The sequence below is a fragment of the Prunus persica genome, chromosome G3 (assembly GCF_000346465.2).
Source record: "Prunus persica cultivar Lovell chromosome G3, Prunus_persica_NCBIv2, whole genome shotgun sequence".
NCBI lineage: Eukaryota > Viridiplantae > Streptophyta > Magnoliopsida > Rosales > Rosaceae > Prunus > Prunus persica.
In genome coordinates, this window is record NC_034011.1 from 21,817,643 (window position 1) to 21,831,303 (window position 13,661).

A 13,661-nucleotide genomic window follows, 5' to 3' on the forward strand; every position below is an offset into this window, starting at 1 on the left:
CACATGGGTCTTGAAAATGGGTTCAATGCCATTAGTGGAGAGCCAACAAAATTGAGCAGCAAAAAGATAAGGTTTTAAAGTTCTCAATTAATTTTCTGCTAGAAAACCCTTGTAGTAAAACATTAATACAAGATAATTGTCGAAATTAAACTACTCTGTTTTTATTCTTTTGAGTACAAAGAAGAGCACGATGTTCTAGTAGTGTTTCACCGTAACGTTGCATCGTATAACTGCGTATGAGTTTGGAATGTCCACGGAAATCGTTTCGAAAGTAATATATCCTCTAACAAATCGAAATTTTCCAGTACCTGAAACCACTGATAATTCTCTAACTGGCTCGAATTGCTTATCAATCCCTTGTATCTGTAGAGTGCTACCATTGTACTTCTTGTTTGTGAACACGATGGAAAACAAGACATGAGCATTAAGTCCATCCAATGCTGATGTCATAGAGGTGCCTTGTACCCGGCCAACGGAGGCTGAGTTTGGGTGTGAGCCTTCCGTTACAGGGTCATCAATGGCATAAAGTGTGGCAAATTGAGTGAAGGTCCAAGCCTTGCCGGAAATACCTGCAAATGGTATGTCTGTGGCATTCGGACCGGCAAAGATGTCTTGAAAGTAGAAGGAAAGTTGGGTTTCTTTGACCTCATGACTGGCTAGGACCAAAGATGTAGTCACGGCTAGAACCATTAACAACATTGTGGATAGAGCACTGAGATTTGGTATGAAGGTTAATGCCATTGGTTGATGGGAGCTAATTGAGCAACCAAGAAAACAGGTTAAGAAGAAAAGGAGCTAGCTTTTGAAATTGCCTTGTGATGTTGAGTTATGGTTTTCAATTTATATTATGAAAAAGGAGCAATCATTGATGCTTTATCAACCATTTAGCTTCTGTTTTACTTCCTTGTTACTTCCTTTCTAGTTGAGAATTGTTTAAGCAATAATGCACCACGCCTGCAACAGACCCTAATATAAATATATTTGTGTAAAGACCAAAATAAATTAGTTCCAAGATGGATTTTGTTGGGGCCAATTGTAGGATGTGCTCAATCAAAGAGACTAGAAGAAGTAGTTTGAGTTCTGCTTTGGCTAAAAAGGAAGGTCCAATATTATTTCTATGAGACACCAAAAAAAGATGTTCATCAATTTCTTGCATGCTCAGAGCTAAAATACAATCATTTCTCAAAGTGACTGCAACTATTGACTGTTTGGAAGCAACCTAACGGTGCATCGAATGATCGAGTAGGATGTCTTATTGTCATAGAAAACTGTCTCAAGAGTAGCATATCCCCTTGCATATCTGAATGATCCAGTGCCTGAAACCACTGAGACCTCTTTATACCTCTCAAACTGGCGGCTGATGCCTTGTATCTCAAGGCTGCTACCGTTGTACTCCACACTGGTGAATGCAAGTGACATTGAAACGTGCACATTGGAGCCAGACAAGGATGAGGCCACTAGGATGCCTTGAGCTCGACCGATTTGGGCTGATACTTTATCCGGGGTTTCTGTGATGATATCGTCAACGGCAAAAATGGTGCCAAATGAGGTGAAAGATTGAGGCTTGCCCTGGATGCCGGTGATTGGGACAACAGTGGCATCTGGCCCAGATGCCAAGTCTTGCAAGTATAACACTATGGTGGTTTCTCTAGGACTTTGAGCCTTGGCTAGAGGCATGAGCATGGCTAGTAGAAGCAATATTGATGAAAAGGACATGAGTTTGGTGGGTCTTGAAAATGGGTTCAACGCCATGAGTGCAGAACAAAAAAATTGTACAGCAGAAAGAGTTGAGTGAATAAAATTTTCTTTGTGCAACTGGGTTGGTTCATGCAATGGTCTTAATTTATGGAGGAGAAAGAGACGGTTAAAGTTGTCAATATTCTGCTGGAAAACCGATGTTACAGTAAAACAATGATTGAATTTGAACACAAGATTCATGTTGTTATCTGGGTTTGGTTTATGAGAACGTTATAAAGTGAGGATGGGTGTTTCATGTGAGGTAGTTCTGATTGTTCAATACAAGATAATTTGCTGAGACTAGATTCCTCTGTTTTATTCTTTTGAGTATTTCATTGGTAAAGCTGAGACCATCATCAAGGATTAAGGTTTAGAATTAATCGAATTCGACTTGATAAAATACATAGATTAGTATAGTTATTTAGAAAACTTTTTCTACTTACGCAAAACTTACTAATCAAATTAAATAATTATTTTTCAAGTTCTTATTATTGTTAAAACCAAAAAAATATTAAATAGTTAATTAATGAAAATATGTCAAAGATGAATTTATTTATTCAGTCCTGATCTCTTGGACTACAGGGGTCCAAGAGATTTGTGGTCACTCACATTCAACGGTTCACTCACTCTTGCACTCCTTTTAAAATTTTTTTTTGAACCATTGGATTAATATCCAACGGTGGGTGACCACAATCTCTTGAACTCCTGTGGTCCAAGAGATCGGAACTGTTTATTTATTAATATCCATTGAATTGTCGGATTGGCCAAATCAATGAAAAGATGACATGTATTTACCAAAAAAAAGCATAAACAAATAAATAACAATGTAGCAAAGGACCCACTAGTGTAATGGTTTGGAGTAATTGCTTCACCAGACAAGATTCTGAGTTCAAGTGTATATGTGTGTGTTTAATATATTATTGCCCCCCTCTCAATAGGTAAGTCCTTGAGAAAATGTATCAATGTAGGAATGCAAATGTTCCATGTACACGTAGGAGCTTTTGAAATTGCTTTGTGAATTGTGAAGTTCATTGAGTTATGGTTATGGTTTGTATTTGTCATATGAACAAAGAGCAATGTTTCTATTAAGAGAACTCAAATTCTATCAACTCAATTGTTGCATCATTTGACTACCTTTACGTACAAATATTGGTCCAATTGCATAAGTGCTCTCATTTTCTTCTCTGCCTACTATAGCATCCTGAAAGAGGTATATACAAAAAAGTTAAGAAGAAAAAAAAAATACCTAACAACTCCCTTACAAGTTCTTTTTGTCATTAGGGTGTGATATGCTTTGCTTGGTGAATCTCTGTTCAACCAATTTCGACTGGTTCCGAAAATTTTGGTTGTCTGCAAGCAATCGATCATATTCTTTTAAGAATTCTTCAGATTCCTGTCTTAGGGCCTCTGCCTCGGCTCTTGCCTTGTTTGCCTCGTTTGCTTCGCTCTTGCATTCAGATTCCAGATACTTGAGCTTTGTCCTCAATGTATCCTTCTCTTGTACCATGGTGTTAAGCTTCTGTACACTTTCGGTTTTCTCCTTTCGAAAACTTTGGTTTTGTGTTTTTGCAGCCTCCATGGCCATCACGAGTGAAGGAAGTCCTCTTATGTAATGGTGCAAGCTATCTATCATCAGTACAAGAAACAGTACAATCCCTGCATTTTGAACAAGGTTGAAAATCAATTTTTGAGGGAAACAAAATTCACAAATGGTTATTTAAGAAAAATCAGAGAACAAAATTCACATATATGCTGTACGCAAAATGCATTGTGATATGGACCAATACCGTACAACCACAAACTTATCTATAAAGCTAAGAAGGCCAAAGGTTTTGTCTAGCAAAAAGGAGGCAGAGAGTTTCATAAAACTAGTAGTAGATGATTAGTAACGTAGCACAATACCAAACTCATGCTGAGTAAACACAGAGATTGCATATGATCAGAAGGTGTTTGCCAAATGTCCCCAATGAAAAACTGATAAGATTTGATTGAATATTCCAATTTAGCATAACCAAAATCGAAACTTTAAAACTGACTGACGTAAACAAAGTAAAACCCAAAAAGAACAATAACAAAATCCAGAATTTCACAAGAGACCCAGTAAAATTCGAAAAGAAAAATTACCAATTAGAGAAATTTGGAGTATGTTCATGGACTTAAGAACCTCCTCTGTTGGGTTTAGCCCACCGCCCTCGTTGGTTCGGTTCTTCATAGTTATGCGGAGGACACTGTAGAAGTTAGCCATTAAAACCAGAAACAGAGTTCCAGTGACAATCTTCACAATCAAAAGCCCCTTTCCTTGGTTTAGCTTCAAACTATCCAACTCCAAGATCGCTGTTTTCGTCATAGGAGCATCAAACAGCAACGTCATAATCAGCACCATTTCGCTGAAAATCAGTGCGTAGAGCAGATAAACCAACCCCTGCCCTAAGATCAAAAGCAGCGGCACCATCCTTTTGCCTTTAAGCTCACATCCAAAATCTAAAATCTCGGGCAAGAGAGAGCCTGAGGTCGGAGACTGAAATTGAAAATCTGCGTGTTTTTATAGAAGCAGAGGACTTTTATGAATTTTCCCAAAATTGCAATTTTACCCTTCAACAAAAAAGAAAGAAAAACCCTTTTGATAACTCATTTCATTTTAGCTTTGTGATAAGGGAGATCCACATGTAACATTTTGAAATGGGTTCAATGCTTTGAGCAATCTTCACATTAGCAGAACTAAAAGAATTCAAAACTACACAAATTCCTTGCGTCAATTCCTACACTTTATATACATATGGGTGCACTTATCTTCTTTTCTCTGCCTCAATCCCACATCTAAAAAGCCCTCGCATATACATATGAATAAAATTTGCTAATGTAATCGCTTCCTTGCGTGTTTCGTTTTGTCATCATAGCTTAGATCCACCCATTCTAGCTGGCTTCGAAGAATTTGGTTGTCTTCCTGCACGCGATCAATTTCCGCAAGGAGTCCTTCATATTGCTTTCTCAAGGCATATGCCTTGGTTTTTTCCAGCTTTGCCCCCTTTGCTTTCGTCTCATATTCAGTTTCCGTATTCATGATGTTTGTCCTCAATTTAGCAATCTCTTGTCCCAAGATCTTAAGCTCCATGGCTCTTCCATTTTTCTCCTCTTTTAAAGTTTGGTTCTCTCTTTGTGCAGCCTCCATTTCAGTCCTGAGTAAAGAAACTTCTCTCGTGTAATGATGCAATCTATCCAAAATAACTGAAAGAAACAGCAAGAATCCTGCATTCGATAACGTGGAAATCAATTTGAAGCAACAAACTAAGCAAACAATCAATCAAATTAAAAAAGCATACATTGTGATATACCATTACCAATAGCACACAAGCACAAAACAAACTAAGATTGTAAATAGAAAATGCAGAAGGATATCTTATCGCCCCACACACAAGATGGCATTTTTCTTAGAGGAGGGAGTGAAAAGTTCATAAAACTAGAAGAAATTCCCCTGAATTATAGTGCACGCTGCACTTTGTCCCTGCAAAGCAAATAAAATACTCTCAATACCCCTTTGAACTTTGGAAAAATTGAAATGCACTGTCCACTTTTCTGTTAAATTTTGACATTCGATGTGCACATACCCCTTTCAAGGGAAATTTTGTAAATATCTTCTCTCTCTCTCATTTCTCTCTTCCTTCTCTCTGCTCTGCGAATGCCCCAAATCCCAGCTCTAGTCAGAGGCTAAGAGAGTTACACGTACAGAATCCCATTCCAAGTGAAATGGGTTCCCTATCATGTTTCCTAAGCTAAATCCTGCTATCAATTTCTCTATAGAATACTAGAAAGCCTGGTTCAAGTTCTTGACTTTCCCTATAATTTGATTTCCTAAGCTTCGTACCATCAATTTCTGAAAATTTAATCTTAAAACAAAAATATTTTTTTGTAAAAAGGAAAAATAAGTTACCGGTAAGAGAAATCTGGAACATGTTCATGAGAACACTCGGATTGAGCATGGTGGTTCGTTTGATGATGTTGATCGTACCGTAGACCCTGGCCACTAGCACAAACAACACCGAACCAGCGATGATCCTCACAACGAGTGGGCCCCTCCCTCGTTTCAAGCGATCTACCGCTATCGTCACTGGCTCCGCCAGTTTGATCTCCAACAGCAGCGCTAGAATCAGCGCTATTTCGCCCAAGATCGCCGCGCAAAGCAGCAGCTGGAACATCCTTTTAACTTTTAGCGCCAAACGGCTAAAACCCTAGAATTAAAAGGACGACCCAAACAAAGAAATACGAAATTCAATTTAGGAAAGATTTAAATCGCACCGACTCTGTGGTGTGTTGGCGCCCGTTTGGGCCGTTTGGTGGTTCGTTTCGGTACTCTGTATATATTGGTATTTTCAATTAACTTTTTTGCTTTTTTCTTTTGAGTTATTTAGGGTATGTTTGGTATCTTATTTAAATAGGGAACTCAAAAATTGTTATTTTTCTTAAAAATAAGGGGTTCTTAAATCTATTTTTTAAGTTTCAAAAAGTTGTTTGGTATGCAACTTGAAAACTGTTTTTGAATCTTTAAAATTTGAAAACCTGTTTGGTTGAATTCTTCAAAACAATTTTTTTCTTTTTTAGGCTTATTATCACAAAACGTCCCTAAGATTTACGAAACTATCAGATTGCATCCTTAATATTTTTTTTTGTCATTCGTGGTCCTCAAAGTTAGCATGCATGATTACAAATGGTCCTTGCCGTTAGGTTCCGTCAAAAACTCCGTTAGTTTGCTGACGTGGCATATATGTATATCACAAAACATCCTGGAGGTTCACACACCTATCATAAATGGTCCTTACAAAATTTTTTTAATTTAAAAATCATAAAATTTTTGTTTTCTTTTTAAAATTTTATGAATTATAATTATTTTAAAATATATATTAAATTTTAAATACATGCAACACTATATTATTGTAGATGTGGGCTCCATATATATGCCACATCAACAAACTAATGAAGTTTTTAAAAAATAATTTAAAATTCATAAAATTTAAAAATGAAAAAAAAACTAAAGGTTTAGGGTTCATAAATGATCCTCAAGATTAAAATCCTTCTATAAATTGTTTTTTCATTTATAAATAATTTTAAAAAGAAAACCAAAATTTTATGAATTTTAAATTTTTTTAAAAAAAATTCGTAAGGACCATTTGTGATAAGTGTGTAAACCTCATGGATATTTTGTGATATATATGTATGCCACGTCAGCAAACTAACAGAGTTTTTGACAGAACCTAACGTCAGGGACCATTTGTGATTGCACATACTAACCTTGAGGACCATAAGTGACACAAAAAAACATTAAGGATGCAATCTGATAGTTTCGTAAACCTCAGGGATGTTTTGTGATAATAAGCCTTTTTTAGAGCAAGTCTAGCAGTGCTGGTGGACTCGGGCTGGGGGGGTTTGGGGCAAAAAACGAAGTCCAGCAGCAAAGGTTCAGCCCGGGCGAGAGTGGGGGCCACCAAAACGGGCAGGCCGGAAGGCGAATTCGGCCCGAGCTCGGGCCCGAGGTCTGGGACAAAATAGCTGACGCCATGCTGGCGTCAGCCCTGGAGATTTGAATTTTTTTTTACCGGCACGCGCCAACGTTAAAAAAAATTTCAAATCAGCGCTACAGTGGCCGCCAACGGCTCCTTGACACGTGGCGGCCTCTGGTCGCTCCGATTGGAATTTTTTCTTCAATCCAACGACAGCCAATTTTTCTGCCAAAAAAAATTGAAAAAAAATCGATTTTTTTTTAAAAAAATACACAAAAAATACAGAATTTTTTGTGTATAAATACCAACCAATACTCTTCACTTTTAACACCAAATCCTCATATATTTTCTTCTCCTTCTACTATTGTTCACTTTCTCCTCAAATTTTATTCACTTTCTATTCAATATTTTTTCACTTTGAAGTTGTAATTTTTTTCTAGCATATTATGGGTTCTTCTAATGAAAATGGAGAGGCATGGAGCATGATGAAAGATGTTAGCTTGTGTGAGGCTTGGGTCCAAGTTAGTCATTGTCCCGTAACGGGCAATGAGATTAAATTTTCTCATATGTGGAAAAAAATTCATCAAGCATTTTGTGAAAGGGCAATTGGTTCTACACGTACAGAAATGGCATTATCCAGTAGGTGGAAAGTTCTTAATAAAGAGTTGGGAAAATGGAGAAATGCCTTAGCAAAAGCGATTGACAACCATCGAAGCGGAGAAAATCTTAGCAGTGAGGTAAATTATTTGTCATTTTTCTTCTATTAATTTCTATGTCATATTAATTTTTATTTAAATGTTTCTTGCAATTTATATATTTTGTTAATATGTCTCTAGTTTTTTTTAATACATGTTGCATTTTTTTATTATTTCTTTAATTTCCATTAGTTTTTTTTACATGTTGCATTGCCAATATTTTAAAAATTCTCTTGCATTTCCATTTCATTTTTTTTTATAGATTATACAAACACAAATGTGGTTTGGTGCTACTGGCCAAGGGAAAAAAAGTTTCAACCATACCCATTGTTGGGAGGTGGTGAAGACTTGTAAGAGATTCCAAATTATTTCAACCGGTCCGACGGTAGTCTTGAACGAGACTCCACTTCATGAGACGCCGGCATCGGATTCACCTATGGATTCCCCGATGAATCTAGACTCACCCATTGAAAATGAGCCAAGGCCTATTGGGAGGAAGGCGGCGAAGGCGAAGAGAGGGAGTAATTCTAGCAAGAATGCATCTCAATTGGAGGAACTTTCAAAGCACCAAGCCATGAGAATTGAAATGGACTTGAAACAACAAGAGCACGATATGGCTATTCAAGTAGAATATGCAAAAGAAAGGGAGTATGTACGCAAAGAAAGGGAGTATGTACGCGAACAAAACATTGAAAAAAATGATCGAGAAACCATGGCCATGGATACAAGCCATATGTCCCCTGAAACAAAACAATATTGGAAGCTAGAACGAAGGGATATTATGAGACGAAGACTTTTTCGTGACGATGGACCTAGCAACACGGATTGGTTAAATGATGGAAACCATTAAAATAGTTTGTTTGCCTTTCATGTCTTAGTTTACTTGCCTTTGATTTCATTGTATTTTTTGTTTTGTTTAATTCATGTATTTTATTTTATTATTAGTTGTATTGCTTTTCTTTTTGTCAATAAAGAAAATATTCAACAAAAATCCTTTTTATTCAAAACATTCCATACATAAAAAATAAACCACAACCAAAGCATAAAAAATAAACAACCCACAACCAAAGCATAAAACATAAACAACCCACTCACAACAAAAAATAAACAACATACAACATAAAAATGACGAAAATGCCCTTAAGACTAGCCCGAGGTCCAAAGCGGCCAAATCTCGTCTAAAATAATCTAAAACTCTGTCATATGCCCTGTCAACACCAAACAAGGCTAACTACACCCGTTATCCAAAAGTTACTATTTGGGTCTCGTGGGCCCCGCAACCACTCATACTTTGCACCACCTCGGATTGACTCAAAACATATACCATCGGACTCGGATCGAGAAATCGAGAAATCGAGAAATTGAGTCGAATGGACTAAAAATATGGCGTCGAAAGGCTTCTGGAACAGCTGCCACTCGCCGGAGCAGCGAGTGGGCTTGTTTCAGGTTACTGTTCATCATATTCCCCAAAAAAATCCTACAACTTCCTCTGTTTTTCAGTTTAAATGTCAGATTTTGTGAGACATTTTGACCAAACTATAGTTAACAAAACTGGGAAAACTTGCAGTGGATTTGAAGCTTATTATCTCTAGTTTCTAACCCAACAACCCAAACTCAAAACGGAGCTAAAACGAAGGAGAAAACTAGGTCCAAAGTTGGACTCGTGGCTGGTTTTTCTGCAGAAAACAGATTTTTTTCCAAATTTTGCACATGTGTTTGACGTACCCAAACTCAACCAAATTCAACGAAACCAATTGTGTTTTGTTCCTGGTCAAGTCTAGTTTAAAATTCAACAAATGGAGTTCTCAAAAATTCAAAGGATTGGGAGAAAAAGAGATCCAAAGTGAGGCTCGCAGACTGCAAATTTCCAGAAAATGCAAATTTCCATATTTGGTTCTAAGTCGTTTTCAACCGTTCTAACACCTCCAAGTTGTTCCTAAGGCTTCTAAAACACTTCTAAACTTCATACCTGTCAATCGAACTCATCAAAAACTCAAAATGAAACCAAAATTAACAACACCCACACTTGAAAAATTGCTCTATCCATCCAACCCAAAAATAGAGATTCAACCTCTTCCAATTCAATTTTCCCATCGCTCAAAAGACTCAAAAGACTCCTTAAGGAACTAGAAACACACAAACACCAAGTTAAAAATCACAAATTCGAAATTGACTCACCCTATAGATTTTTTCTTCTCTTCCTCCTATTCTCCATTCTTTTCCTCTCCCAAATTTCATTTCCTTCATCCCCAATCTTATCTTAGTTTAAGAAATTAATATCCTTAGCCTAGACTAGGTGACTCACCTCCAATAGATGAACAACTCATCCCAAAATCAGATTTTTTTGAAGAGAAAGAGGGATGGGGGGAACTGTCATGGACTGGACTAAATCCTGGAACTGTCTTGGATTAGCTCGAATGGGCCTAAGCTGGATTATGTACTGACCTACATTTAGTGTTGTGTCGGACTAAGAAACTGGATTGTAAAACTAGTGAAGACCTATGTTTGGTGTTGTGTCGGACTAAAAAATAATTATTTTAATATTTAATTTTAATTAAAAATAAATAAAATTTTAATATTTAATTTTAATTAAAGATTGCTAAAACTATCTTATCTCTTCTTCTTCTTCTTCTTCTTTTTCCTTCTCCTTTTTCTCCTTTTCTTCTTCCTTTCCTTCCCAGCCATTTTTTTTTTTTTTCCTTTTCCTATTTTCTTCTTCCTTCCCAAGTTCCTAGGCCATCCCAACCTTTCTTCCTCTCTTCTTCTTCCTTCCCAGGCCATCCCTTTTTTTTTTCTTTTCTTCCTCTCTTCTTCTTTCTTCCTTCTTAATCAACTGTCTAGATTGAAAACTGTAACCTTTACTGAGAAAGAGAGAGAGACAGAGAGAGAGAGAGAGACAGAGGTTGGAAATTCAATACCAGCTATTTATTCCATAAGTTCAACTTGATGGCTTCTATGTCATTTCCCGGAAGAATCCTTTAATGGGTACCAATTAGTTTTTAGAATTTTTTTCAAACCACTTCAAGACTGGGAATTCATGACTTCCTTCGCTCAGTCTCATACAAGAAAGCCCACGTCTCCGTTAATGGTGTCTCCCTTTGCAGTTGTCCTGATCATGGTGGATGATTTCTTGGAAGGTTCAATTGGTTGTTGAATTTGGGTTCAATTGGGTTGTGGTTCCATTGGGTTTGAATTGGTGGTGGTTGATTCGAGTGACTGGGTTTGAATTGGTGGTGGTTGGTTCGAGTGACTGGGTTTGACGATGGTCTGTGGTGATTCTGGTAGTTTGATTGGGTCTATGGTGGTTACAGTTCTAGGTGAAGAAGAAGAAGAAGCTGGTTATTGTCGGACTCACATTCTCTGTTTAGCGAAATCGCTAGTTTGCGAACTGTGTTTGAGGCTCACTAAATTGGAAGAGCGAGTGAGGCTTTTTGTTTACTCTTGTACTATACAATCCCATTTAATTTAGTCCCCCTCTTACCAAACATGATTTTCAAAGTGTTATTACCAAACATACCCTAAGGGAAAAAATTAGTACACAACAAAATTAGGGTATTTTATTCACACAATGGAAAACATGCTTATTATTTATATCCCATCCTCTCTAACCCTTAAACTTTGATATCCTAGTAATGTTGCACCGTGACGTTGCATCGCTCGACGGAGTAGGAAGTGGCAGGGTCCACCAAATATGTTTCAAACGTAGCGTATCCCCTAGCAAATCGAAACTTTCCAGTACCAGATACTACTGCCACCTCTCTAACTTGCTCAAATTGCTTGCTGTTTCCTTGTAGCTCTAGTGTGCTGCCATTATACTCCTGGTTTGTGAACACAAGTGACACCAAGACAAGGGCATTCCGTCCATTCAGGGCTGCTGCCACAGTTATGCCTTGGGCCCGGCCTATGGAGGCAGAGTTTGGTTCCGGGCCTGCGGTTAATGGGTCGTCGGTGACATAAACTGTCCCAAATTGAGTGAAGGTCCAAAGCTTGCCTGCAATACCTGCAACTGGTAAGCTTGTGGCATTTGGACCAGCAGAGACGTTGTCTTGGAAGTACAAGACCAATTGGGTTTCTTTGAGCTCACTGGATTGGGCTAAAAATGGAGCCATGGCTAGAACCAGTAGTAGTGAAAAGGAGAAGTCACTGAGGTTTGGTATGAGGTTTGATGCCATTGCTAGATAAACAAGGAGCTTCTGAAAATTGGGCAACCAAGAATTAGGCTATTGGAAGATAAGGTGCTTTTGGGATAGGTTTGTGATTTTGAGAGAGGGTATTGGTTTCCATTTATAATATGAACACAGATAAATAATTGATTCTTAGTCAACCACGCATATGGACTATGGAGCACTAAAACCATAAGGAGGTTTATACTGGATATCAACATAATAAAGTCATGTGCCGTATAGAATTTTACTCTCCTCTAAGACTATATTTCCTTTTGGGCTTATAATATGAATATGACTACATTTAACTCTTGCACTCTATTGACTTTGTAGTGGGTGTGGATTGTGTGGTTGTTGTTGTTGTTGTTGTTTTTTTTTTTTTAGAACAAGCAAAATTTCATTAATGAAAAGGTAAATACAAAGAAGTACACATCCTAAATGGAGGTTGTTGCATACAATAAATCAAGAAAAATAAATACAGTAAGATATTGGGTAATAACTATTACAAATTCAAGCTCTTCTCACTTAGAGTTGACAGATAGAGAATCAAGAAGACTCCTTACAGCACCAATGCTACAGAGAGATCATGAGAACAACTGATTCTGCATGAACAGAAAACCATAAGCACCAAAAGTGAAAGGGCTTGACCTCTCAACATTCACTTGGCCAAAGAATGCCACAACACCTCCAATATCCCACATGATCTCACAATACTTGGTATGAAAGATCTATCTAAATCTAGCAACTCTACCTTCTCAGCATAAAGGATTTTAAAAGCCAGTCCAAAAGAAATGAGGAGAACCAAAACTCATCATAAAATTGCGAAAAATAGTCTCTCTATAACATAAACGGGGGAAAAGTCGCCCGATTGATTAGCCAAAGAAGTTGATTCCAAGGAAAAATCCCTAGAACCAAAGGGGTTGCAAAAAAGGAATTTTTTGGTCAACAAAATAAAAAGAAACTACATATAATGGGCAGGGCATGACTAATCAACTAAAATGGAGTCTATGCTGCTGAATCTTCTACTGAAGCAGGTACAACTATATGGATTGACAGGCTTATTAGTCTTTATCGTTACAGAAGTCGATGCTACCACATCGAGCATTCTGTCTCATATTATTTGGTGAGCATATCAACGTTGGAAGTTGACTAACTGAATTTGATAACAGTCACACATACTGCAGTTTGCACTGTTGATTATTGACTCAAGATTGCACGCCCACGTGTAAAGTGTTGTCGGCTACTTAAATTTGACCGTCTAGCCTAACTGTCAAAGAAAAGCCTTGGGCGCGGTCAACGGTGGCTGAGTCCCGGTGTGGCCCAGCGGTTATAACTTTTGGCACTACTCCCCTTGTAATACTAATTTGACCAAACTAGTTTTGTCTTGGTTTTTTTTTTTTTTTAAACGGAACGACCAAACTTCTTTTTTTTAAGACTCGAGTAGTTTCAAACTAGGGTTTGAACCGACTAATTTATTCGACTTATTAACCCTCACCAAAAACACGTAAGGATTGGAAACGAGGAACTAGATGTCACTGTCAGTGTCAAAATCGTCACCCTCTCTATGATATCCC

The 13,661-nt window shown here is 37.5% G+C and overlaps 4 protein-coding genes across 4 annotated transcripts; all 4 read right to left on the minus strand.

Annotated features, from left to right (window-relative positions):
- LOC18783876 (dirigent protein 1) lies at window positions 104-789 on the minus strand. The gene has a single exon (XM_020560833.1). It carries the CDS (start codon window positions 739-741, stop codon window positions 196-198), a length of 546 nt encoding a protein of 181 aa, XP_020416422.1. The 5' UTR covers window positions 742-789; the 3' UTR covers window positions 104-195.
- On the minus strand, window positions 1,009-1,820 carry LOC18783944 (dirigent protein 22). Its single transcript, XM_007216373.2, has one exon. It carries the CDS (start codon window positions 1,750-1,752, stop codon window positions 1,198-1,200), a length of 555 nt encoding a protein of 184 aa, XP_007216435.1. The 5' UTR covers window positions 1,753-1,820; the 3' UTR covers window positions 1,009-1,197.
- Window positions 2,823-6,135, minus strand: LOC18783082. Its single transcript, XM_007215832.2, has 3 exons — window positions 5,666-6,135; window positions 3,862-4,983; window positions 2,823-3,393 (listed from the first exon to the last, which is right to left on the minus strand). Exons 2-3 carry the CDS (start codon window positions 4,187-4,189, stop codon window positions 2,996-2,998), a joined length of 726 nt encoding a protein of 241 aa, XP_007215894.1. The 5' UTR covers window positions 4,190-4,983; window positions 5,666-6,135; the 3' UTR covers window positions 2,823-2,995.
- Window positions 11,402-12,880, minus strand: LOC18783499 (dirigent protein 2). Its single transcript, XM_007217355.2, has one exon. It carries the CDS (start codon window positions 12,094-12,096, stop codon window positions 11,551-11,553), a length of 546 nt encoding a protein of 181 aa, XP_007217417.1. The 5' UTR covers window positions 12,097-12,880; the 3' UTR covers window positions 11,402-11,550.

What these genes read in the sequence shown, in the direction of transcription:
- LOC18783499 (XM_007217355.2), bottom strand. Translation starts at nt 12,096, where the DNA reads ATGGCATCAAACCTCATACCAAACCTCAGTGACTTCTCCTTTTCACTA.
- LOC18783876 (XM_020560833.1), bottom strand. Translation starts at nt 741, where the DNA reads ATGGCATTAACCTTCATACCAAATCTCAGTGCTCTATCCACAATGTTG.
- LOC18783082 (XM_007215832.2), bottom strand. Translation starts at nt 4,189, where the DNA reads ATGGTGCCGCTGCTTTTGATCTTAGGGCAGGGGTTGGTTTATCTGCTC. An exon ending in ACTCCAAATTTCTCTAATTG is followed by an intron (nt 3,394 to 3,861) that starts GTAATTTTTCTT and finishes TTCAAAATGCAG; the next exon opens with GGATTGTACTGTTTCTTGTA.
- LOC18783944 (XM_007216373.2), bottom strand. Translation starts at nt 1,752, where the DNA reads ATGGCGTTGAACCCATTTTCAAGACCCACCAAACTCATGTCCTTTTCA.